This window comes from Phoxinus phoxinus (genome assembly GCF_949152265.1).
Source record: "Phoxinus phoxinus genome assembly, chromosome: 4".
In the NCBI taxonomy this organism is placed as follows: Eukaryota; Metazoa; Chordata; class Actinopteri; order Cypriniformes; family Leuciscidae; genus Phoxinus; species Phoxinus phoxinus.
The window spans coordinates 37,379,959-37,407,276 of NC_136879.1; the positions used below are offsets into that span (position 1 = coordinate 37,379,959).

The 27,318-nt window shown below is 37.7% G+C and overlaps 1 protein-coding gene across 1 annotated transcript; it reads right to left on the reverse strand.

Annotated features, from left to right (window-relative positions):
- Positions 1-218: 218 nt before the first annotated feature.
- Positions 219-25,504, reverse strand: LOC306996971 (paired box protein Pax-3-A-like). Its single transcript, XM_079609957.1, has 9 exons — positions 25,099-25,504; positions 23,602-23,837; positions 22,490-22,613; positions 21,809-21,958; positions 8,615-8,814; positions 8,365-8,530; positions 8,089-8,276; positions 4,323-4,542; positions 219-331 (listed from the first exon to the last, which is right to left on the reverse strand). Exons 1-9 carry the CDS (start codon positions 25,181-25,183, stop codon positions 297-299), a joined length of 1,404 nt encoding a protein of 467 aa, XP_079466083.1. The 5' UTR covers positions 25,184-25,504; the 3' UTR covers positions 219-296.
- Positions 25,505-27,318: the final 1,814 nt, after the last annotated feature.

Below are 27,318 nucleotides of genomic sequence, written 5' to 3' on the forward strand. Positions count from 1 at the left end.
ATTGTGGATAATTCTGAAGGACTTTTGAAGAAGAGTTCAAGGGAATGTTTTAGACAGAAAAAGCCCTTTTGATCTGCCGGCTGTGTGTGTGTGTGTGTGTGTGTGTGTGTGTGTGTGTGTGTGTGTGTGTGTGTGTTTGTGTGTGTGTGTGTGTGGCTGCATGTGCCATCCTGTGAGTGGCGTGACAGTTTTATTTGTATTGCCAAGTCCGTCTTTATTTCTCATCTATCTGTGTAAAATCCTAATTCCGGCTTTGAAAATGCAGGATTTTGGGACAGTTGAGTTGCATGGGTCGTTCAGGCAATTTCAGGCCTCAGATAATGAAAGGAATCTAGAAGACAAGAAAAAGAGGATTTTAAATGTAAAGATCATGATGAAAATGTATCAATAAAGTTGTATGATTTATTTGAGTAATATAGAGCTTTAGTAATATTTGTTTTGCATGAGTAATTCCAGCTGCTGGACTCTAAAAGAAAGCATGTGCCGTGATTGGACACAGTAATCATGCTGGCAAACGCTGATCCTCCTCTTCATTAAAGAGCTGCTGTATTTGTGCGATGGCCTTTTCATCAGAGCGTAACTGCACGAGTGACTGTGAGCCGGGATAGTGAGTTAGACAAGAGCAGCTGCTTCTCATCATGATACTGCCACGGGAGATTAGCATCCAACCATGACATTCACACACACGCAAACCCAGTCCAGATATTACAGAATCAGACCTCTGCAAATCACACAGAACTATTATACAAACATCTGATGTGAGCGTGAAGCCTTTTTCCCTCTTATTACATGTTCAGGTTCAAAATCTCAGGTCACGAACAAACTGCAAGTATTGGGAGTGACAATCACATTTTGGAGTTATTCTGTCAGTGTGCAGATGACACTATCACTATCAAAAGTGTAATGATCGATTACTGTGGCAACCTTTTCTGTCTCGCAGCTGTAAACAGGAAATACACATGCTAATTTTGACTAATGAAATATAACTTATTTTAATTTTATATTATCACTATGCCATATTTAGAGAGTGATTTTCAGATTAAGTGATTTACTTAAAGGGACAATAAGTAGGAATTACTCCCATCTAGTGGTGAATTTGTATTTTGCATTCAAACTAATTTTGCTCTCCAGCGCCTCGCTTTTTCAAATGCGCGTTGCATCTACGGTAGGCGATATGTACCAAAAAGCTTTGACAGGATGTCTTCTATTAACACTTCGTCGAGTTTTCCTTCAGGTGAACAGGTGTGTTATTTCAAACAAACTGCAACATGATGACAAACAAACGAATGTTACAGTATGAATTACTGACTGTGAAAAACATGAAATATTGTATTTTGAAACATTGTTATTCATAAAAATAAATCATGAGAACATGAACTTCATCACTGCCTTTGCAGGTAAAATCTTTTTTCTTATTAACTGAAGTAGCCTAACGCAATATTTTTACTCTAATAGCTTATCTTTCCCCACACATATGAACTGTGATCATGCAATAACGTTAACTTTACATCACGATGCTGAGCTACAGTGAAATGATAGAAAAGACATTGGGCCCTATCTTGCACCCAGCGCAATTGACTTTGAACACCGACGCATGTATCATTCCTATTTTGCACCCGCGCACAGCGGACTTTTCCCTCCACAGACGCACGTCGGTAAATTAGGAAATGAACTTGCGCTCGCGGGGGCGGTTCAGCGCAAAGAGAAGGCGTGTTCCGGCGCAAAACTTCCATGGTGCTATTTTCCAGTTTTAGAAAGCAATTGCGCCATTGACCAGGAAAAAAACAGTCTAAAGACAGTGGCGCGTTGCGCGTTAGTGATATGGTATTTTAAGGGCGCGTGCTTGGCCATAATAGTAACGCGCATCTACTTTGATTCTCTAATATAAAAAGATGCAGCAGTTTTCATTTTTGCAAATCATACATTATTACAAGGAAAAATATTAACACACGAGGGAAATCATTGTTGTGTCCGTGAAGATGTGGAAAAGATCTATCTAGATAAAAAAAATAAAAAAAAATTCTAGATTAGGCTACACATTTACTACCCAAATTATACGCCGTATAACCGAAGCTAATTTGGGTGGGTTTCTCCCATCATCCCCAATGTCTCTTCTCTGTGTTTTACGGCCCTGACGAGAACGTCGGTTTCCTCGGCTGTGAATTGCTCCTGGCGTGCGCCGGCAAATCCGCCGTTAATAGCGATCCGCCACGAAACAAGCGCGCCAGCTCTTAAAGGGAATGTGAGAGGACGCTCTGATTGGTTTATTTCACGTTACGCCCAAACCACACCTATGAATAATGAAGCCACTTCAGACCAACCCCTTTTAGATTTGCGTCGGGCGCAAGAGTCATTTATCCCGCTGGGAAAATAGCAACAGCGCCGGGATCCGCCCACAAAGTTACTTGCGCTTTGCACTTTGACACTTGCGTTTCAGATCGTCAAAATAGGGCCCATTATCTGTGATAGCAATTCACCTCATTCGCACAAACTGGAGTAGAATGAGGCTCGCGTCTACCGCGCCGCGCTAAACACCGCGCCGCAGGACCTCTAGATGCGCATAAACGCGTCTTTACATTGAAATCACTCGCGCCAGACGCTCAAGAGTGAGTGAGTAATTATTTTAAAATAAAATTGACTTTAATCAAACCACGGATCTGTGATAAGTTTTGTGATCCGTCTCGCCATTATGTAGTAGCACTATCATCACTTTGAGGGGAGGATACATTTATCCCCACCGGGGATAAAAATAATTAAGCAGAGGCAGCGATACATTGACCAGAAAGGGGGAAATCCCACGCATTTTACGTTCTATTTTTGACTTTTTTGGCGACGATGTTTTCTTCTCCTGTGGCTTGGCATATGTATGGTCCATAATAACAATGCAATCCAGACTTTTAAACTTGCCGGTGCAGTTTCAAGCGCCTCTCACTGCTCTGCACCTGCGTTTCTGCTGGTTTCGGCTGGCTCTGAACGAAAAAGCGTTGTGGAAACGCGTTGGCTTAGTACTTTTTGTCCCTCTCTGCTATTATAGTTTTGCAAGATGGCGGAACTACATGGAAGCCTCCGTGGACCTACCCGTCCCATGTTTATAAAGATAATAAATTCTTCATTTATAAGGATAAGTCAGATAATTGGCCGAGGTATTTGTACACCATTGAGGACATATTTATGAATAAAAATATTGATTTTAGATAATAAAATACCTAAAAAGATACTTAGTGTCCCTTTAAGTAATCAAGTGATTTATTTAATTTATTTAAATTTATTGATAGCCTTAATATATATACATATATTGTGTGTATATATATATATATATACATATATGTCATATACTGTATATATATATATATATATATATATATATTTTTTTTTTTTTTTGCTTAGTGATGTAGGCTGTTGCTATGAGCGATTATTATAAAAACATATTCTTTTAGATATTCTCTATTTCAAAGACATTCATATTATCCATATTTCATATAGCATATATATTTCATTTTTATCTACATATTTATATATAATTTTAATGATGTTACATATTTATGTTATAGTAAATAAATATAATATATAAAAAGAATAATATATAATTATGTGAAAAAATATATTTTAGCTATATAAAATAAAGTATTTGAATGTCTTTAATGTAGGCCAGAGAATATCTAAAAAATAATGTTTTTACAATAATAATGAATAATTTATAATTTTATAATAATCGTTCATATATATATATATATATCATTTTATTAATATAAAAACGTACAGCTTATGAAACCCCAAATTCAAAATTAGAATATTGTGAAAAGGTTTTCATAAGCTGTAAGCCATAATCATCAAAATTATAACAAATAAAGGCTTGAAATATCTCACTTTGCATGTAATGAGTCTATATAATATATTAGTTTCACCTTTTAAGGTGAATTACTGAAAAAATGTACTTTTGCACCATATTCTAATTTTTCGAGTTTCACCTGTGTGTATATGCCGAATAATAATATATATTATTCAAGAATAATTTATATATAAATTATTTGTCATTTATATCTCGTGAATAGTGTATAATTGCTGGTACTGGTGTCACATTTTGAAAAAGAAAAATAATTAAATAAAGTCTTTATTATTTGCATTTATTTTGGGCCTTTTGTTGTTTGTTTGTTTATTGAGAAATAAATTGTGCATGCATGGAAAAGAGGGAAGTATACGATCAGCAAAGGATGCAAACTAGAATTGGACACACACCCGATATTAGAGCATATGGCAAAGACTAGCAGCCACTATCAAATAAGAAGTTTAAAGCAGGCTGACAGTAATAATAACGACCTTACTTTGTCCATACTGGCTGTACTGGTAGGGGGCGCTGTGCTCTGTGCTGTAGAAGGAGGCCGGCCCGTAAGACTGAGGACTGGGCAGGTTCGAGAGGACAGGTAGAGTGGACCGAGGTTCGACGCGCTGAGAGCACGAGCTGCTGACGGATACACACGACTCCAGAGAAAACTCAGCCTGGCTCTGGTGTGTGACTCCAGCTGGGGTTATTAGTCCCATGACCTACAGAGAGAGAGAGAGAGATCAGTTCTTACTCTGACTTCATTTGAATCACACACTGTCTGTTCTACGTAGTATGTGAGGATGGGATTAGTGCATTTAAAATCATAGTATTCTGAAGGCCAATTTTTGTCATTTCACTCATCATCATACATGGTATATTTGTAGAAAAATTAGGTAATTTTTAGCCATGATATAATCAGACATTTCCTTTAACCCTAAAACACAATGCAATGCATAATTCAAAATACACGGAAAACACCTCTAAATGATCAATACAAAAAAATATTTCATATTAATGAGTGTCCTGGACAGGTCTTTGGTACAATATGCACAAAATTTAATGTTGGCGGTCAAAGCTGTTTTTGAGAAGTGCCGGTATGCAATAATAAGGGACTCAAGACGCTGTTGACTGTATTGTTTAAAATAACACACACACACACACACACACACACACACACACACACACACACTTTATTTGCAGATATGGGTAGATCTATGTGACCTGCAATTGATCAGGCAAAAACAATAATTGAATTTGGGGATTTTTTAACCTGATTCTAGGACTAGAATGGAGCCAGAGGGCAGTACAGTGTGTGTGTGTGTGTGTGTGTGTGTGTGTGCGTGCGTGCGTGCGTGCGTGCATGCATGCGTGTTGGTGTGTGTGTGTGTGCTATTATTTAACCTAGAAAACACTGTGCTGCATTTCAGGAATGTTGCATGTGTGCTCTGGGGAATAAAAGTTCCTGAAGCATTATTGAATCTACCACCAGAATTATGGCCAGAATAAACACACACTCCAGTCGCTGCACCAAATAAGCACCTTTACATGGAGACAGAAAGAGAAAAGCATGTCTCCCAGGCTACAGGATCCTATTACATCAGTGGACACAGTAAACGCAGCACAACACACACACAGACACACGGTCACGCACATGGTCTCGCTTAAACCCTTTCCCAGAGTGACATGTGCCGAATCCAGGGTGGATTTCTGTTTCCGAAGCTCTGGGAGATTTTCTCTGCGAGTTTTGGAAAATTTAGCAGGCAACATAATTTTTTTTTTGATTTACATTAAATTTACATTGTTCCTGGATACTATTTAAACTAGAAAATCTGGTGTGGTAATCTGGGCAGTGTGACCATAGAAGTGTGTATGTAGACGCCACAATGAGTTTTCCAAGATGCCACAAACATTGCGCAGCCATGGTTGTAAAAATCACCTGCTAAAGTCTATTGCAGATATAGATATTCATACATGTGTATAACTTATTATAACTTGCTCTAATGTAGTCACGGACTGGTGTTCACCTCCCAATATGGCGGACGGCTTACATATAGCCGGCCCATAAAAACAGCCGCTGATGATGTTCTATGTATATATATCTATGAGAGCAGTTTTTGCATTTAAGTAATATTTCCAATCAAATTAAATTAAGCATTCAATATTTAAGTTTTATTTAATTCACTATAGCTCCAGAAAGTACACATTACATGGGTTTGTAATATTTAAAATATTTGGTGGTTGTATACACAGTATATACACATACACCTTCATATGCATATAGCACAGATCAAAAAGCCGCATACAATTTATAATAACTGGTTTCTATTGTAATATATTTTAAAATATAATATATTCCAGTGATCAAAGCTGAATTTTCAGCATCATTACTCCAGTCTTCAGCGTCACATGATCCTTCAGAAATCAGTATAATATGATGATTTAGTGCTCAAGAAACATTCCTGATTATTATCAGTTGAAAACAGTTGTGCTGCTTCATATTTTTGACACTTGACAGGATTCTTTGATGAATAGAAAGTTCAAAAGAACAGCATTTATTTGAAATAGAAATATTTTGTAACATTTTAAATGTCTTTACTGTCACTTTTGATCAATTTAATTCAACCTTGCTGAATAAAAGTATTAATTTCTTTCAAAAAAATATATGCAAGACAGCACAGATTGAGACATCCATCTCAATAGTACACTGGGATGCTTTGAATCTTAGCCATATTTTTTACGTATTATTAGTATTACCACTAGATGATGACAGCGAGAATGTGAGACTGTAATACATTCACACCCGTCAAACCTGTAATTCACAGCGGCCCGTCAGTGTTCTTGACACACACCCCCCGTGGAGGAACTGCTGCGCTCCTTTTACAAATGAGAAACATGTGTGGGTCAGTCGTCCTATCTATCACACTGAAGAGTGTGTGTGTGTGTGTGTGTGTGTGTGTGTGCGTGTGTGTGTGTGTGTGTGTGTGTGTGTGTGTGTGTGTGTGTGTGTGTGCGTGTGTGTGTGTGTGTGTGTGTGTGTGTGTGCTTTGCACGGTCCAGTGATAAAGCTAAAGATAACCGAATGAAAAATGGCCCGTGGATGACCCGCGATGGAGGAATTTATCTGCATAACGCGTCGCCTTGAAGTGTGTAATAGTTTGTACAGAAGCCAGAAGAGCTTTAAACTGACACTGGGTCAACAGGTGGGATATACTACACCTTCACTGAGGCACTCTCAACTGGATGTTTTTACGTTTTAAGGGATTAACCAAAAATATAATAACATTTATCACTTTTGTATGCAGTGGTTTAGGGTTTAATCTATCATGCTGCCAATTACCACAGGAAAATTTTGTTTCTAGACAGTTTGCAGCTCATAGTTTTGATTAATTTGTCAGTTAAAACGTTTGTTATTTGAGCTGTAAAGAGTTCAAACTGTCCTTTTGTTTGTCAGTTTCATGTGAAAATGCTTTACATATTTTTAATGCACTCTTATGGAGGATTGGAAGTTCAATATTAAATGTTAATAAAACAAGTATTTCATTAAAAACGGCAATAAGTAAATTACATCCATCTCCATTGGTTTATATATACCATATATATTTAATTACTGTCACATGTAACAGTAATTAAATCATGAACTGCGAAAATTAACAACTAACTTTAGCATTTTTCCACAGAAAAAGTTATATACATGAAATATGTATAAGTAGTATTAAATTAAATATTATAAAAGTTATTACAAAAATATGTAAATATTATATTACAAATTAATATATTACAATAATATGAATTTATTTATTATATTATATGAATAAAATATATATTTAATATTATGTAATATATTATTAATTATAGATTATTATTCATATTATTATTCATGAAGTATATTATTAAATATTATAGCATACACAATTATATGAATACTATATAATGTATTAGTATGTTAATTTAAATAATGAGAATATTATTTAACATTATATTTTTCACTGAATATATATATATATATATTGATAGAGTTATGGACATACTGTACCTTCTAAACAGTGTGAATATGATTTTATTTTAAATGTGTATTTGTGATGCTACACACTTGGCTGCTGGACGTCCAGGGACTTTATTTTCTGTGGTAATCAACATCAGACCAATGATACTTTACTTATTCGATCATTGGTTAAACCAGTCAAAGACTGGCAGCCTACTAAATACTAACTGGTCTGGATTTTTTTTTTTTAAATGACTAGAAAGTAGTTCTGTGGCTTTATTACCTGAGAAGACAGTCCATTATGATGTGTGATGGAAGAGTTAGCGTGACTGTTATGAGGTCCAAATGTATCTGAATATCCTGCGTAACCATGGCGACTCGAGAGACAGTATGAGGCCCCGCCCTCCGGCCCCGCCCCTCCTGAACTCTGATGCGGCGGGAGCGGCTGAGGTCTGTGTACAGTACTCGAATCTGAGAACAGATACAGTCACCAATAATGGTCACACAATACATCAGAATAAATTGTAGGTCAAATTGGAATTTAATATAAAATGTTTACCTTGAGAAAGGCCAGCGGGTGGGTACGGGCTCTCTGACAGCTGGTACGGGGAGAGACTGGACATAGCCGGATGTGAAAACCCACCAGGGATCAGGTGATTGAACGCCATGATCTGATTGGCTCCCGCTTGCTTCCTCCAACGAGCTCGTCTGTTACTGAACCACACCTGAGAAAAGACAAACATGAAACAGTTCATTTGTTTTTGTTTTATTCTATCAATTCGTTTTAAGGTGTATGGGTTTATGTGTACCTGTACTCGTGCCTCTGAGAGTTTAGCTCTCTGAGCGAGCTCTTCTCTGGTGTAGATATCAGGGTAATGTGTGCGTTCAAAAGCTCTCTCCAGCTCCTCCAGCTGTTCGGCCGTGAATGTTGTTCGACTGCGCCGCTGTTTCCTTTTCAGCGGCAGATCGGGCTCAGATTCCACCTCTGAACCTTCATCAGACGGACTCGCTGAAACACATGCAAAGAATAGAGATTTTGTTATTAGATTATTTAGAATTTTATTTAAAGGGGTCATGACATGAGAAATTTGCCTTGTTCTGTTTACATATAAAAGGTCTTTGAATTATTAAAACATCCTGAAAGTATAACCGGTCCTATTCGACCCACTCCGAGTGAGATTCGGACCCGGGTCACCGGCATGGGAGGCGAGTGCACTAACAAGACCGCAGCCGCTAGCTCACCTCTTGAGATCAGGGGAGTGAGGTTTACACGCACAGGTCTTAATGGCCTACATCCGTTACACTCACAACCGAAAACCTCACTCCCATCCGGGTCACGGCACCAAATGTAACGAATAGTTACACATCATCGCACCATAGGCCCCACCCACTGGCATTCTGTCACTTAACGGCTGACATTTGCCTACGACAGTTACACTCACCCCGCTAAACCTCACTCCCATCCGGGTCACGGCACCAAATGAAATGAATAGTTACACATCATCGCACCATAGGCCCCGCCCACTGCCATTCTGTCACTTAACGGCTAACATTTGCCTACAACAGTTACACTCACACCCTAAACCTCACTCCCATCCGGGTCACGGCACCAAATGTAACGAATAGTTACACATCATCGCACCATAGGCCCCACCCACTGGCATTCTGTCACTTAACGGCTAACATTTGCCTACGACAGTTACACTCACCCCGCTAAACCTCACTCCCATCCGGGTCACGGCACCAAATGTAACGAATAGTTACACATCATCACACCATAGGCCCCGCCCACTGCCATTCTGTCACTTAACGGCTGACATTTGCCTATGACAGTTACACTCACACCCTAAACCTCACTCCCATCTGGGTCACGGCACCAAATGTAACAAATAGTTACACATCATCGCACCATAGGCCCCGCCCACTGGCATCCTGTCACTTAACAGCTGACATTTGCCTACAGCAGTTACACTCACCCCCCTAAACTATCCTAACTCACCCCCATACCCCTAAATTCTATACTTTTCTACAAATGTCTAATGTGTAATAAAAACAAATTAAACATAAATATTTGAATTGGATAGGTTTTTTTTTTACTATTTTGGAAACAACAGAGGTTTATGGTAAATCGCCGCTTATACAATCATATAAAGTGGTCGACCTACAAAATATACAAATACAAACAAGCAGAGGCACAAAAGACATTCCTCAACTAGCAGAACTACAAAACAAACATGTTTAAGCAGCTTTTTCCCATTTTTAATGCTGTAGCGCTTTTATGAGGGACAATTTTATGAGCTTCTTCACATCTTTTCTTGAAAGACTTCAAAAACAGGCTTATTTGTGTGTCACAGTAACTCCTTGTCTATTTTTTATCTATCATTTTGCCCCAGTAACTGAAAAACCAAAATGCAACAGTCAATAAAACACAATTAAAGAGAGCTGCAGGAGGGAATATAAAACGCACATGTGATGTTTTTTTCTTTTTAAACAGGATGAAAGAGAAATACAGAAGAGAAAAAAAAGAAGCAATGCGCTGGATGATCATAATATTAAATGGAAAATTGAAGAAAACCCTATAAAAGAAAACAATTAATAAATCAAACCTGATACGTGTCTTCGTAAAAAAGGGTTAAAGTTGAAATGTTTTTCTTGTTTTAAACAGAAATCAGCCATTGTACCTTTGAGGACTCGTCGAGAACTATGGGAAATTCCTACAATTTCACAGGGATTTGGCTTAGGGAACGCTGAACTTTGTGGAAAACTGTTCATCAGCCTGGAATGACTTCACAACAACACATGCCAAAAGGAGAAGCTGGTAACTATATATTCATGGGGCTGGAATTAAAGGAGATTCATATTTATTTAATTTATAATCTTCAGACATTGAGCTATTAGTGCATCTCTCTCTCTCTCTCTCTCTCTCTCTCTCTCTCTCTCTCTCTCTCTCTCTCTCTCTCTCTCTCTCTCTCTTCCCCTCAGTCTTTGTTGGATTGATTTGCACGCTCCATCTGTGGAATCCGTCACGACGGCCAGGGCTCTCAGTGGAGGCCGTCACCTGCCCTGGAGGGGGTGGAAGGGGCATACAGAAGGCCAAAGGTGGGTGTGTGTGGGGCAAAAAGGGGAAAAGCTGGGCCAGAGTAGTTCAAGTGCTAAATCTCTTCAAAAACCTCTTCACAAGAAGCACCTGAAACTTCGGATCTGGATGCGGACACAGATAATTCAAAGATCTGAAATCCATTCAAATCTGATTCTGATCCATCCATTCAAGGAATGAGAGCTGAATAATGAGTCGTAGATCGGGTTTTCTAGTTCTGTGCACTCGCATGAATATCGAGTTCAGGCATGAAGACTGATTGGTCCTTTACAGGCAATCTGCAGGCAATCACATCATTCCCACATGGCACAAGCTGATTGGCCTTGATGAGATTGCTTGCTCAGCATTTAAATAGTCTGGTTCATTGTTTGCTGTAGTCCTGCAGTGCACTGAGAGTTCCTCTGAAACCCTCCACCTCCCCCAGCTCCACCTAGGTCTGCTACCTATGCATTTATGTGCATCTATTTATGAAGCAGCAGCACATCTTACATGCTCACAGCAGTGTTTCTGTGTATCTATTAGCAGTAGCACGTCCACACTGCAGCAATAATCACCAGCAGCAGGAGCATTGCAGATCTAGTCCGACAATAAACACATTATAATTGGCATATTCATCAACATGCTAAAACTATTTTGAGAGCAGTTGATTTAAATAACTTTGAAGGGAATTTTTCTTTTCTTTTTCTTTTTGTTTGATTTATTTTATTTTATTTTATGTGTGAAATATACAAGATTCTGTTTTCCATAAAATTCCAGTAGATGGTGATTTAAGTGGAGATATTTCGATCTAACGCTTAAATTAAATTTTGGGGTGTAACCTAATGTATTTTGGGTCATTCAGTGACTTTACAAATTACATATATACCATAATATTATGTTTTATATATATATATATATATATATATATATATATATATATATATATATATATATATATATATATATATATATATATATATATATATGTATGTATATATGTATATATAGCACTAGGTGGTGATCAAACAGGCTGTTTTTCTGTGCTGTTTTTAATCTTATTTTTTCATATGTCTATTTTAAATATGCTCTCGACATTATCTATATCAAACGTAAAGTGATTGCAATGTGGCAAATTGGGAAAATGCAACGACTTAAATTTGTATCATTTTCTCACACAAATCTATTGTATGACTTGTGATATAGTGCAAAAGTTGCATGAACTGTTTTTATGATACTTGTATGGTGCATTTTGTCATTTTAGGAGCACTTTTTTGAAATTATGTCAAAATGTTCATTTTTGACATTTGATCATCAGGTTGCAAATAAGTGAGCACTTGCATTTTTATATTTTTGCTGAGTGAACGGGAATCAATGCAAGTGAATAAACAGAAGGAAAGAGCAAACAGTACACAGGTTTAATTCGGGCAGAAGAAAACAGACCGCAGGCTTCTAAACACACACAACCAAAAACCCAAACGAAATGGAAATGGAACCACTGGACAATCTAGAGATATTCTGCCTTCTGTAAATACACAGTGTGTGTGTGTTTGTATGTGTGTGTGTGTGTGTGTTCAGGTCTTTGGCATTTAAAGTTAGCGTGTAGTGTGTTTTAAGGTCTTGCTTAGATATTTTAGCCCTCCACTATGTAAACGGTGCGGTCACTAAAAGCATCTCCAAAGTTTCTTTTCAGCTCTGGGCGCTCGTCGCTTAAATTCAATATTTGAAGGCGAAACATCACCCGAGCACATATACCTCGTGTGTTCATGCACACAAAATCCACATAATACCGTGGGACGGCGAACGCATAGGCACTTTCACTTCTTACCACAGTTTCTTATGAAACTTTGGTAACACTTTTCTTAAAGCCTTTATGCATAATACATTATAAAAGTATTTTTAATGCATTAATTATGCCTTGTAATGCACCTTATAATGCATTGTATAGTCTAATGAATAACTGTAACTACAGTTATAATACTTATCTAATCATTGAACACACCTTTACAAAAGTATCATATATTAAAACACATGATAAACAACCAATTTCAGAATCTGCAAATATTATAATGCATTTTAACTTTGGTTATAATTATTTATGAAAAGATATAATGCATTATATTGTACATTATGAATACCTTTATAATGCATTATACATAAGGGCTCTAATTAAAGTGTTAGCTGAAACTTTTATAAAAAGAAGACTTAATATTAAGTAATTCTCCTTCTAAAGTAAATGTATCTTGATTTAAGAACGTTTTGATTTTTGGCATGGGAAACGAGACAAAAGTACTGAGGAATAAAATCCTTTTTTTGCAGTGTTACGCTTAGCTTTGGTCTGAGGCAAGCGGCAGAGGTCCAAGACAAACCCATATGTGTGTGTGTAGCGCTCTGAGTTTGTGTTTTGGTGTGTGTTCTTCTGATTCTCTTGGGGGCAGGTAATGAAGAGGGCTAATTGAGCCAATGACATGCCCCCTCGCCATCAAAAACAGCCCAAAAAGAAAGACAAAGAGGGGGACAAAAGAAAGCTTGGGAACAAATGCAGCGTCTCGAAGAGGGGAGAGCGAGGCGGGTTCATTTCAGCGGCCGAGGCTGGCTGAGTGAGTGCCCGACTACATTAAGCAGTACATAGAGAACTAACAGATGCCGGAGACAGAAAGGATGAGTGACAGCTCGTGGGCCCATCTGCCCCCCAGCGTTTAGGAACAGAGAGAAACAGAGGGAGGACTTGACTTGCTAAAGAGCAACTGTGACCCTCGCAGCTGCCCTCAAACAACCACACGTTTCAGCTCGGAGCCAAATGTGCTCTTCGTCTCTTTAGCCTCTTTTTCTCTGCTTTTCTGGTTGTGTGACTTATGTAAAAGAAGCTAGTGTGTATGCAACTATAAACATTTCAAACAGTGGCACGGCCTCATCACATAGCACGTTTAATTTGGCGACCGGCAACAAGTTGTCAATTACAGATGATTATTTTGCAGCAAGTGTGTGTAGAAATGCATTGACTGCGGTTCAAAAGCAAGGATGGCTATTCAGAAAGGTTGCATTAAATTGATCAAAAAGTGAATATGAAGCAGCACATGTTTTCAACATTGATAATAATAATAAATGTTTCTTGAGCAGCAAATCAACTGATTTCTGAAGGATCATGTGACACTGAAGACTGGAGTAATGATGCTGAAAATTCAGCTTTGATCACAGGAATAAATTGCATTTTTAAATATATTCAAATAGAAAACAGTTATTTTAAATTGTAATAATATTTCACAATTGTACTGTTTTTACTGTATTTTTGATAAAATAAATGCAGCCTTGGGGAACATGAGATTTTTTTTTTTTTTTTCAAAAACATAAAAAATGTAAGCAACTCCAAACTTTTGAATGGCAGTGTATGTCCGTCCGATCTCAAGAAAAAGACTGCTGTTAATATATTACTTCACACTGGAGATGGAGTGCATTGCATTGTAGGATATAGTATTCCATGCGGTGTGTATATTGTGGCAATTCATTAAATGTGCATACTATGAACAGACTGTAAGATTATATGCTATTGCAAACGTAGTCAGTGTTTTATGCTGAAGGGAATATGAGTTACAACAGGAAGTAGTCACCTGTCTTTCTAAACATACACCAGTGTGACCTTTGCTCCCTGGAGGTCAAACGCCAGTGACCTCAAACTGCTCTGTTTACCAATTGAAAACACATATTCAGACAAGTGTTTGCTGACTGTTTCCTATAAGAATTCACTACATAAAAAAAGTTGTTCTTAGCAAATTGAGCAGGAAACTGCACTTTGTGATTGGGTGAGTTGATTAATATTTGATAATAGGTTCAGTTATCAACTATCCAATAAATAGCAGCCGTCCTGAACTCTGTTGTTTTCGTGCTGTCTGTGTTATAACTCACACACACACACACTGTAATTTTGCCTTCAGGGCCTGAACACAAGCAGACACGGATTCCTAAGTCTGCTGACCCTGACACTGCACACTGGACACAATGGAGACAGTTTGGTTTGGGGGGTTTCCCCGCATTGTCCATCCCACTGTAATCCTTTCACTGTCTGTCTCTCTTTTTATCAGAAAAGGAAACAATGTATGCTTTAATATTTCATATAAGATAAAAATTGGACTTTGTACTCCAAAATTTCACAATTCCAAACCCACAAACAATTTTTCACATGTAACTCCTCCTAGAGATTACAAGCTTCGGTATGTTCAGACTTGCATATGTGTTTCCTATCTGATCAGACTGAAGAAAATTTTACAATACACGTAGGTCCAGATTTACTAAACAGGGCAAATTAGCGTTAGCCCAATCCCATAAAAGCACCGATGGGAGAGGAAAGTTCTGCACGTGATCTACTGACGACACGCAAATTAAAGAATACATATGCATATCATTTCCATAATGACGAACACAATCTACCAAGAGCAGCGCAAATTAGCGTCTGCTTTAAGACATGCTATTTTGGGTGCCATATAATGGCGCTAATACCAGTAAATTGACTAGCGCAAACATAGATATCCATATAAGGCTAGATGTCTTAAGCCGGAGTCTCGAACGGCATCACCGGCGGCCATCTTGTCACAGGGAAGCTTTCTGGCGAGCTCTATGGTACCTGAAGTAAGGTGAGTGATCTGCACGAACACAAATCCTCTTATCTCGCTGAAATCTTGACAGATTTACAAACGGTTTGGTTTCTTACAAACGTTATTAACGTGGCTAAAATTCTGGATGCTTGAACATGTTGAAAAATATATAATATTCTAATTATTCATAAGTGTCATAACTACATTTCTGAAGTTCATAACAAACCAAATCGTTTGAAAATCGGTAGAAAATTGAGCAAGTTATGGTTATTTAAAAAGTATATGCACCATTAAAACACAATGTTACGAGTGAGCGAGCTGACTGTGGCAAGATGGCCGCCGTGTGCAGACGTCGACCTCCATTGGCCAGTAGCGCGGACGAGACATCTAGCCTTTATATGATATCTATGAGCGCAAACCTTAGTAAATCACCTTGCATGATTGATTTAAATACTCTCCTCCCATAAATTTGAAAGGGAAACTCCTACAAATGCAAATAATAACCCTGCCCGCGCCGTTTAAGCGCAAATTTTTCACTGCGTGTCTTTAGTAAATCCTGACGGTAGTTTTTTAACGGCAAAAGAAGGTTTGCGCTGGTGCAAGCTGTTAGTAAATCTGGCCCATTATTTCAAAGCAGCTTTACAGGAAATCATGATGGTAATATTTATAATATCGTAATATCTTCATGCCAAATTTAGCATATTACAGCTATATATTTAACATTTTGCAAAGACACAAGCAATCAAGTTGAGATTTTCTCTATCGTATATAGGCCTGTATGTTTATGCATGCGGATAAAGTTGGAGATACTTATATATCCAATAATACAGTTCACATTTTTTGCAATGATCTAAACAATCATGCAGCCGAGATTTGCTAAGTATATATTGCTATATGTGAGTACACTGTTTTTATGCAGGTAAAGTATCTGTGGACCACACAGAACATCATAGCAACCGCCTAGCAACCACTTCTCAAGTACTTAAACACCATCAGGCCTTAATGAACGTCACTTTTCAATGCTGTTTTCAGTCCAGGCTTTGTCTTGCCAATGCGGTCTTGACGAAGTTTCCTTTTTTAGGTCTTCCTGGTGGTGCATATTTATGCTTGTGTGCATGTGCTTGTGTTTGCTTCGGCTTTCAGAGTAAATTACGAGCCGCTGACTGCACACTCCATGGTGCCACACAAACCATCCCGCACTGGGCCAGTTGGCACTGTTTGTGAATGCATGTGTACGTGTGTGTGCATCCATGCATGTGTTTGCATGTGCATATGTTTGGCGACGTGTGCATATGTGCGAGTGTCAATCATTTGACACTTTTTAAAGTTGCATTTTCTATTCTGGCCATATTTAAATGCATCTACTCCAATACAATACAATACTTTATCCCAGCTAACAGGGAACTTTGGCTAATGTTCTGGCAAGGTTCTCTGGTTACACTTTATTTTAAGGTGTCACTGTTGCAGCGTAATAATATATTTAAGTACAGAGTGATATTAATTAACAACATGTACTTACTTTTTTTATGATTTGTTATCACAACTTTTTATCTTTTGTCATATCAACTTCGATAACTAATGTGTGAAGATAACATACTATTTTGAGTTTCTGTTTATTAAACCATTCTTCTTCATTGAATTAACTCAAATTTTTAATTACTGTACAACGAACTCAAACTTTTAAGGCAACAAGGTAACTTACTTTTTTAAGTTAAACCAAAACCTTTTTTACTGTGTAGGATTAGGGTTTGATTAAGGGTTAGTTGCATGTAATTATGCATAATTTACTGTTATTACTATGGTAAATGTCACATATGTAACAAGGACACTGTCAAATAAAGTGTTACCGGTTCTCTTAAAGTTCTAAACAAACATTCTTCCAGTAAAGTTAATAGGATGTTTATCAAAGCTATCTGGTCTTTAATTATGCTCTCAAAAATCATTCATGGAGCTTCATTTTAGTTGCACGCTTTGTAAACGTTACTAGATGGTCCAGAGAACAATCAAAAGTAACATTCCCAGAATGTTTGCAAAATTATAAAATGTAACTGTTAATGTTCACACAACCAAGATGATAAATTTTTCAAACATTCAAAAAAGAATGGAACTTTTTCATTCAGATATTCAATAACGTTTTAACTTAAAAGGGTCATTTGTAAGCTGGGATGAGGGGATTTTTGGAGGATGGCAAACAGTGAGATTTCACTCCCCGCACACACGCCAACATCTTTGAGTCTTTAAGATGAAATATGGAGACAGTATGAGGGAAAGGGTTCAGGAATCAAGCTGCTGCCTGTTCAAAAGAAGGGTGTAAAGACTGAACTCAACTTGCCTGTCTGTGTCTCCCAGAGAAGGAGGGGCGATGGTGGGAATGGAGCGGACAGACAACGGCCCACAGATATTAACCGAAAATGCGCCGCAGGCCAAGAGAGGTAGAACGGGGCATGGGGAGGACGGAGGAGAAAAAGAGCGAGGCGAGTTTGACTCATTGGCCAGATGAAAGTGAAGTTCAAATAAAGAGCCTGCTTTAATCGGCTCGGGCAACTCGTCTTTCTCGGATCGCGAGACGGGCCGAGCGTGACGGACGGGCTTTGTGGAGGCGCGCATGACGAGAGGCTCGCCCCCATTGTGACTGACGCTCGGGGCCATGAAGGAACAGCCGAGGAGAACACTGGTCCCTATTGACCGAAATAGCCTTTAATAAACTCCCGTCGCCATTAAGTGTGACACTGCATCCCGATCAGTATTATTTAGGGAGCTGAAGTGGTGTTAGCAGGGCATTGGTGGCAGTCAAATAACGTTCACCTTAATTAGTCACGCAGGGATAGACTGTTAGCTCATTAAATATCATTATAGAACAGCAAAACATCAGTCACTCCAGCTGTTGGCTTCAGCCAGAAGGCAAAAATAGACTCTTTTACTCTATTTTTTAGGCCTCTTTGCACATTAAATGGTACAGCTGTCCTTTTAACAATTCATGTGTTGTCATATTTTTATAAGTCTGTTTTAATCATTTCTCATTCAGAGATCCACAGAAGACAAAAGTCAGAAGTTTGGAAGGACGTAAGGGGGAGTAAATTATTTTCTTTTCTTCTCCCAAATATAATTTTTAGTATATACATTTAATTTTGTATTATTTTAAGTGAAATGCCGAACTCGCAGAATGAATCTATCATTGCAGCCACAATAAACATCATCTTTCCAGATTTCCAATGTTTAACTTGTTCTGCGGTTTTTGTCTCCCACTCTCTTCATGCCTGATGCCATAATATTTGTGGCAAGTAATAATATTATTACTTAATCTAACTCATTTTAATAAAAAGAAATGAATGAATTAGAAGAAATATTACAAATGAATACACATTTCTGTTCTGTAAATGTCTGCTTTTTATATACACTACCAATCGAATGTTTGAACTACTCAATTTTTATTATGAATATTTCCACATTTTAGAATGATAGTAAAGTCATCAATACTATGAAACAACACAAATGGAAATATGATAATTATGCATTGTTCAAGGAATTAAATTGTATAGAATCCAGCTCTATACATTGTGGACATTCTCTCATGGGGTGCTATTAACACTTTATATTATTAACACATTCCACATAGACACTTGTTGTGTCTGTCAATTAAAATAAAAATGTTTTGCTGAGAAAGGCACTATTTTATTTACATGTACATTTACTTTTTAATCATTTAGCACTAGCAGACACTTTTATCCAAAGCGACTTAGAAAGGAGAGCAATAGAAGCAATCAAACTAAAAATAGTGCAACAATATGCAAGTGCCGTGACCAGTCCCAGTTAGTCTAGCACAGTACACGTAAGCAAGATTATTATTTTTTAAATGATAAATAATAAAATAATATTATTTATTATAAAATAATAATATTATATTAAAGGGGTGATGAACTGAGAAATAAAAATGTTTTGACATATAAGAGGTCATCATACTATAAGAATATCCTGTAAGTTTTAGAACTGAAAACTTCCTTGTAAGTCCAATAAAAGCTTTTATTGACAGACACCAGGCACAGCGAACGACGGGTTTTTCAAAGTGGGGATCTATGACGTCAAAGGGTTTCAAACACCGCCTCCGCAGAAGAAGATCAACGCCTACTTCAACACCGCCTGTTTAGCCCCGCCCACTGACTCGTGCATTACTTAAAACTCATTATAATATGCAAAACTGTTACCCAATTATGACAGTGGGCGTTTACCTCCAAGTCTTCAATGCGGCACGCCCATAAAAACCGAGCGTTTCAGGAGATAGGCTCAAAACCAGGGTAGAAAATAGCCAATTACTTATTCATTTTGATGTTTTTAAATGTAAAAACCAAGCGAACGTCATAAGTTGACCTCAGACAACAATATATTTTTAAAAAGCCAGTTTTTGACCCCTTTGATGTACACCTTTTAAATCATTTTCAGGCACATTTAGAAAAAAAACCTGTAGACTGATAGTGTAATTTCTGTCTTTTGTAAAGGCTGACCAATACCAAGTGATGGAGTTGTAATCACCATTATAGGCCCTAAATTGTTCAAGCTATTTTCTAAATATAATAAATATCATTATTTTTAAATTTGTTAGAGGCACATCTTTCCAACAACTTCAGATTAGTTACAATCATGCCAGAGTTCTGTCTGGAAACTGTCTGTATGTAAATTGAAACATTCATCAACTCACACATTAGTAAACGGAAACTCAAGCATGCTTGCTTGACGTGCGAAAACCAATGAGGATCATTCTCGTGTTACGCATCACGTTTGAGCTTCAACAAGAACCAATGAGGTTCATTCTCGTGTTACGCATCACGTTTGAGCTTCTGCAAGAACCAATGAGATTCATTCTCGTGTTACACACATTTGAGCTTCAGCAAGAACCAATGAGATTCATTCTCGTGTTACACACATTTGAGCTTCAGCAAGAACCAATGAGGTTCATTCTCGTGTTACACACATTTGAGCTTCAGCAAGAACCAATGAGGTTCATTCTCGTGTTACACACATTTGAGCTTCAGCAGGAACCAATGAGGTTCATTCTCGTGTCACGCATCACGTTTGAGCTTCAGCAAGAACCAATGAGGTTCATTCTCGTGTTACACACGTTTGAGCTTCAGCAAGAACCAATGAGGTTCATTCTCGTGTTACACACGTTTGAGCTTCAGTAAGAACCAATGAGGATCATTCTTGTGTTACACACGTTTGAGCTTCAGCAAGAACCAATGAGGATCATTCTTGTGTTACACACGTTTGAGCTTCAACAAGAGCCAATGAGGATCATTCTTGTGTTACACACGTTTGAGCTTCAGCAAGAGCCAATGAGGATCATTCTTGTGTTACGCATCACGTTTGAGCTTCAGCAAGAGCCAATGAGGATCATTCTTGTGTTACGCATCACGTTTGAGCTTCAGCAAGAGCCAATGAGGATCATTCTTCTGTTACGCATCACGTTTGAGCTTCAGCAAGAGCCAATGAGGATCATTCTTCTGTTACGCATCACGTTTGAGCTTCAGCAAGAGCCAATGAGGGTCATTCTTGTGTTACACACATTTGAGCTTCAGCAAGAACCAATGAGGATCATTCTTGTGTTACACACATTTGAGCTTCAGCAAGAACCAATGAGGATCATTCTTGTGTTACACACGTTTGAGCTTCAACAAGAGCCAATGAGGGTCATTCTTGTGTTACACACATTTGAGCTTCAGCAAGAACCAATGAGGATCATTCTTGTGTTACACACATTTGAGCTTCAGCAAGAACCAATGAGGATCATTCTTGTGTTACACACATTTGAGCTTCAACAAGAGCCAATGAGGATCATTCTTGTGTTACACACGTTTGAGCTTCAACAAGAGCCAATGAGGATCATTCTTGTGTTACACATGTTTGAGCTTCAACAAGAGCCAATGAGGATCATTCTTGTGTTACACACGTTTGAGCTTCAACAAGAGCCAATGAGGATCATTCTTGTGTTACGCGTCACGTTTGAGCTTCAGCAAGAGCCAATGAGGATCATTCTTGTGTTACGCATCACGTTTGAGCTTCAGCAAGAGCCAATGAGGATCATTCTCGTGTTACACACGTTTGAGCTTCAGCAAGAACCAATGAGGTTCATTCTCGTGTTACACACAAGTTCGAGCTTCTACAAGAACCAATGAGGTTCATTCTCGTGTGCAATCTCTTTATTAACTTTTTGAAGTGTCAGTTGTCAATGGTGGGACAAAAATTTCTCAAATCTCATCAAAAAGATCTTCATTTGTATTCCGAAAAATAATTTTTGGGTGAACTAACCCTTTTAAGTTGACTATAAAAAGTGTGTAGGATCCACTCACATCTGTCTGCTAGAATCCCCTCGATACTGTGTCCGCTCCTGCGGGCGATTTCTTCTTGCTCACGCTTTTCGATGTCCTCTTCGTCCTCATCCTCCTCGTCGTCACCTCTCCCGCCATATCTGCCTCTCATGATGCGGCTTAATGAACTCACTGTACAAGAGTTAAACAGAATGTATGTTATGACAATGATGATAATTGTTGTTAATGTTTTTTTTTTTTTTCTTCAAGCATTTAATAAAAAAGTTGAACAGAATGTGTAAGTGCTCTTATTATGTTTTGTTTTGTTTTTTACATAGAAATAAACATTTTAACAACGTTCACAAACGTTTCAGTAACCACAAAAGTTAGACAACAAATTAACCAGTGTGAGTAATGAAAGATTTGTGGTTATACTAAACTGTTGGAAACAGTTCAGCAACTTCAGGAATTAAACGCTCGCGAACAGATATCGTGTTCGAGCGAACATTGACAAAACATAAATATTGTTATTGTTTATTTCTCCATTTTTTATTATGGATTAAAGAAGTTTTAGAAATAAACTTTTTTGTTTAAGCCCTACGTCTTTTGAGATAGTTGTGGACGGCTAACCTGATGAAATATAGGCCTAAATCTTTTTTTAATCACGTAAATGTCAGCAAGTAACATAAATAATTCGCACACTTTCCTATGTTTATCCCATACCTGATGGTACGTTGTCCCGGTCACAAATTCCCTCTTTGAGCAGTTTATCCCGAATTTCCCAACTGAATATTCCGGGGTTTTCCCGTTTATATTCCTCAACGCGCTTCTCCACATCTGGAGATGTCTGTTAAAAATAATATAAAAATAAAAAACAGTCAACAATGTGCCTGATTCAGTTCAAAGACTCTCGTTATGTCATAATGTCAGCGCTGTCGGTCGACCAGTTACTTTGAGTTTGCTCACAAAATTCCTGCGCGCCAGCTGCAATAGATGAATCCGCACTTCAGTGCCCGGTTGCATAAAGCACCTTAAGTTTTTCCCTTAAGTATGACACTTAAGGGGCGATTTCCCCTTACCTAAGAGAATAACTTAAGGGTGTTGCATATAATCTCTTAAACGATTCTCTTAGGTAAGGGAAACATTTAAGTGTTTCACGACAGCGATCCTGGATTCACGTTATAAAAGTCTGTTGTTGCCATAGATACGCAAAACACTAACACAAGCGGGAAATAGCCCCCGCAACCCGGTGAACCACTCTGCTGACAGACGATTTATGAACGTGGAAAACATCTCCCACTATCGTCTGAAAACTCCCAGTTGCAAAAAAACGCAGTGCTATAAGCAGTTGTAACACGCAGGTGAAGAGTGGTTGCGATGTGTGACACGGTCAAGGTCGCCGTCTAGTTTGTTAGTGATGTCAAATATTGCGCGTCGATCAAAACGGTATTCATGCAACAATAGGGTTCTCCCTATCCCTAAAAATTCTTCTTGGCACATAATTATCTTCAGCTGGTTCCATAAATTCAGCCATGTCGTCTTATTTTTTGTCCGCGTTACTCTTAAGGTTACGATTTCCAAACCTTAAGTTATACTTAGGGAAATTACCGTTAAGGGGTTTTATGCAACACTTAACGCTTTTTAAGGGATTATTTAAGTGAAAAAAAGCATTTAAGGGAAATTCTAAGTGTTTATGACGTTTCACTTAAAAAAACAGTTAAGTAACACTTAAGGGTATTTTTCTGCAACACCCTTAGGTTTAAGGGAAACATAAGGGCGAACTTAAGGGAAAATTTCACTTAAGGTGCTTTATGCAACCGGGCACAGGGCCTCACCTTGGCTTTACTCCCGCCGATTGCTCCAGGCCGGATGGATCCAGTCTCCTGATACCGGCACAGGATTTTGGAGACGCATCCGTGAGAGACTCTGAGCTGGCGGGATATCATGCACGGTCGGATCCCGTGATGGGCCATCTCCACTATCTTATGCCGAATGTGGTTCGGTAGAGGCCGGCCGTTGATGAAAACTCCTCCGAGCTGGTTGACTCGACCCTGACCCATCGGAGTTGAAACTGCATCGAAGCAAAAATTATGTAAGAGACGGTCATCGAACTGAAGTAGCTATGCACAAACATGATAGAAAAAATAATTCATGCTGTTTAGCCTATTATCCCTATTCTGAAGTGTGCTTATAAGGAAGAGCTTATATTGGCTCGATGCATGTGCATTTAATTCCCTGACATTTTAGCGGTTACACTTTATTTTAAGGTGTCCGTGTTACAGTGTAATTATGCATTTAAGTAGGCTACTGTGTAATAATACACATAGGGCCTAATAATGAATTACATGTACCCTACTTACTATAGGGTTTGCTTTAGGGTTAGTTGCATGTAATTATTCATAATGTATAGGTAGCTACATTAACTACATGTAACGTGTAACAAGACCACTGTAAAATAAAGTGTTGCAAATTGGTTACAATCAAAATAGCATGTTTTTTCCATGCTATTTTGAATTGAATTGTAATTGAGTTAAATAAAACAAAATATAAATGTCAGTAAATATGCGAAAGTGTTAAATGGAAACAAATCTGTTGTTAATGATGAAAACAAATAAAAATAATTATTCTAATTAAACATATTCATAGCCATAACTTTACATTATAGGCTACTGTACAACTTTTGGTTACATTTTATTTGGTAACACTTTATTTTACAGTGTCAATGTTACATATGTTACATATAGTTAATAACCCTCATAATAGTTAGCCTACATAATATTACTCTAATTAAATGTATAATTACGGTGTAACAAAGACTCCTTAAAATAAAGTGAACCACTTTATTTTAAGGTGTCTTTGTTACACAGTATGTGTTTAGGAATAGTTGCATGCAATTATGCATAATTTGTAGTTATTACTATAGTAACATGTAACAAGGACACTAAAATAAAGTGTTACCGAATTTTTCTGTGTTTTATAGAAACAGAAATCAACACATTGTCTGAAGAACCTAATGTCTAACATCAGCTATTGTTTCTAAATAAGAAGGGTTATTTGCTCATCCAAAGAACCACTGAATAACATTTAGGCATTTGTATTTCATATAATTTTTTATAATTACATAATTTAATTTTAATATTGTAACAAAATATGTGTAGCTATGTAGCCTATGTTAACAAACGTTTACTAAATTCACAACATTTTGAAAAATAACATCACCGTTTTCAGCACTTATGCAACCCCAAATCCAAAAATAGTTTACATTTGACCTCAAATTTCTACTATTAAATTAACATATATGAATGTGCATTATTTTTAATAATGTAATTTACCCTCCATAGGGAAGCCAGTGCGGGGATAGTTTTGAGAGAGAGATGGACGCATCATCCTGGGAACGGTCCCTGCCAAGCCGTTCATTGTTGACTAAAAGTGCACTTCAGGAAAACCACCAGGACTTAAAAATGCATGTAAATATTCCACGATAAAAAAAAAACAAAAACAAAAAAATAAGCTCCAGTGATCTTTTTGTATCCCTCAAGGAAAATAGAAAGTAGAGGATGGAATGAAAAGTTATCAATCAGATGCAGCCTCTCCACGTTTGTGGTCCTTTGGTTGTTCTCATTATGTGAGGAGAATTATAATCGCCGCGTTATTGTTATTAGCAGACGTTTGGGATGAGCGCGAGTTCTCAAACTACTGAGACATTCATGAGTTTGCAGAGACCTCCTTGTCTATTACTCGAACAGCGCGTTTTGATTGGTCCACAGGATTCCGTAATCGAGAGCTGATTGGTCGAAGATGTACACTTTTGCTTTCTGAGCGTTCCAGAGTGGACTTTAAGATGACTAATTCTACTGAAAATTATTAGACTACTTTAAAAACCGTAACTTAGGCTATATATATATATATATATATATATATATATATATATATATATATATATATATATATATATATACACATATAGGCTATAGGCCTATATATATCATTTTATATTAAATCAATCTCGTATCATGTTTTATTAGCCTATTTAAAAAAATGAAAGACAGAAACTCAGAATTAGCTAAGCAATTTAACTGAATAAAATAAGTTATTCACTTAAGATGATTGACTGATTTAACTCATTAACTCTCTCTCTCTCTCTCTCTCTCTCTCTCTCTCTCTCTCTCTCTCTCTCTCTCTCTCTCTCTCTCTCCCTCTCTCTCTCTCTCTCTCACACACACACACACACACACACTCAGTGACTTCAATGACATGTGGCTCTTTTGTTGGACTAAAAAGAAACTTCAAATGTTTTCTTTCTGCCTGCGCGCGGGGACAATGGGGCGCACGCGGGAGGGAAACACGCGTGGGAAACGGGGGTCCGACTCCTTTCACGTGCAAAACACTCGATTATTCTCTCTTACTTAAAAAGTTAAATCAACGCCAAATAGCCTGGACCCTTGAGACACCGACCCAACTATTTAATGGAGAAGTTAACAATGAGTGCGTGTGTGTGCGTGTTTGTTAATTAGTTTCTATTCGTTGCATAAATCGCATTATTTCACGATTATTGCTATTGCATTATTTTCCTGGCTGTCTGATATTTTCATTTTAAATGTATCTCTTTATATTAGCTCATATTTACAGAGGCTGAATAGAAAAGGCAAATGTCGAGAATTCATAGAACGTAGACGTTGACTCTGAAAATATGAAGGTTCCAAATAGAACCAAATTGATAAATAGGAGAATGTATGGTTCCAAAGTTAGTGTTAGGTAGTATAATCTCTAAAGTGGACTATCAAAATAAGTGTTACCGAATGTTTAAAACACAAATAACAAAATATTAGGCTATGCATTTATTTTTTACTTTCACTTTGAAAAGTCTAATAAATTAATATGATGGGGGGGGGGAAACGTATTAAGATGTTTTTTTTAAGGGTTTATTCAGTTTTAAACTTGAAAAACATAAGATGACTGGAATAAAGGAGAGCGTGGGGAACAGGGGAATGATGCATGAGTCTTTGAAACACCGGATCCGCGTGTCGAATCCATTTTTGGAGAACAGATCTCGAGCAGAAGTGCACTCTGACGAGAGCATAATTAGTTTTATTATCAAGGGTCAAATATCTGTATTCTCTTAGCAAATTGTGTCAAAATAATTCGAATCGGTTTTGAAATATGCATAATGGAATAAAAAGAAATAAAATGTAGGCTAACTGAGATCACCATAACCTGATGTTGTGTAGCCTATGCTTGTCGAAACTGGCTTCAAAATTAGACATGCCAGTTTTTTAGAGAATGAAAAAGTATAAGAATGTTCACACATACCATTTGGCCATATAATGCACTTCTTGAACAGTGCATGCCTATGTTGTTTGTGTCATTTATCTTGTGATCTTGTCCAGCCTGAGGAAGGTCACCACCCTTTTAACCTCAATTAGATGGGGTTCCCTGAGAGAAAACGTAAATCCTCTCCAAAGACAACTTTAGAATAAAATCATCTGTCCTGCATTTACTGCCACAAGCATCCCGGAGCTGCAGGCTACAGAGAACGCATGAGGGGAACGCCT

Excerpts from the sequence above, each read along its gene's own strand:
- LOC306996971 (XM_079609957.1), bottom strand. The coding sequence starts at position 25,183 with ATGAACGGCTTGGCAGGGACCGTTCCCAGGATGATGCGTCCATCTCTC. Across the intron at positions 22,614-23,601 it reads TCGGCGGGAGTAAAGCCAAG|ACATCTCCAGATGTGGAGAA; the intron begins GTGAGGCCCTGT and ends TATTTTTAACAG. Across the intron at positions 8,277-8,364 it reads ACCCGCTGGCCTTTCTCAAG|ATTCGAGTACTGTACACAGA; the intron begins GTAAACATTTTA and ends ATCTGTTCTCAG.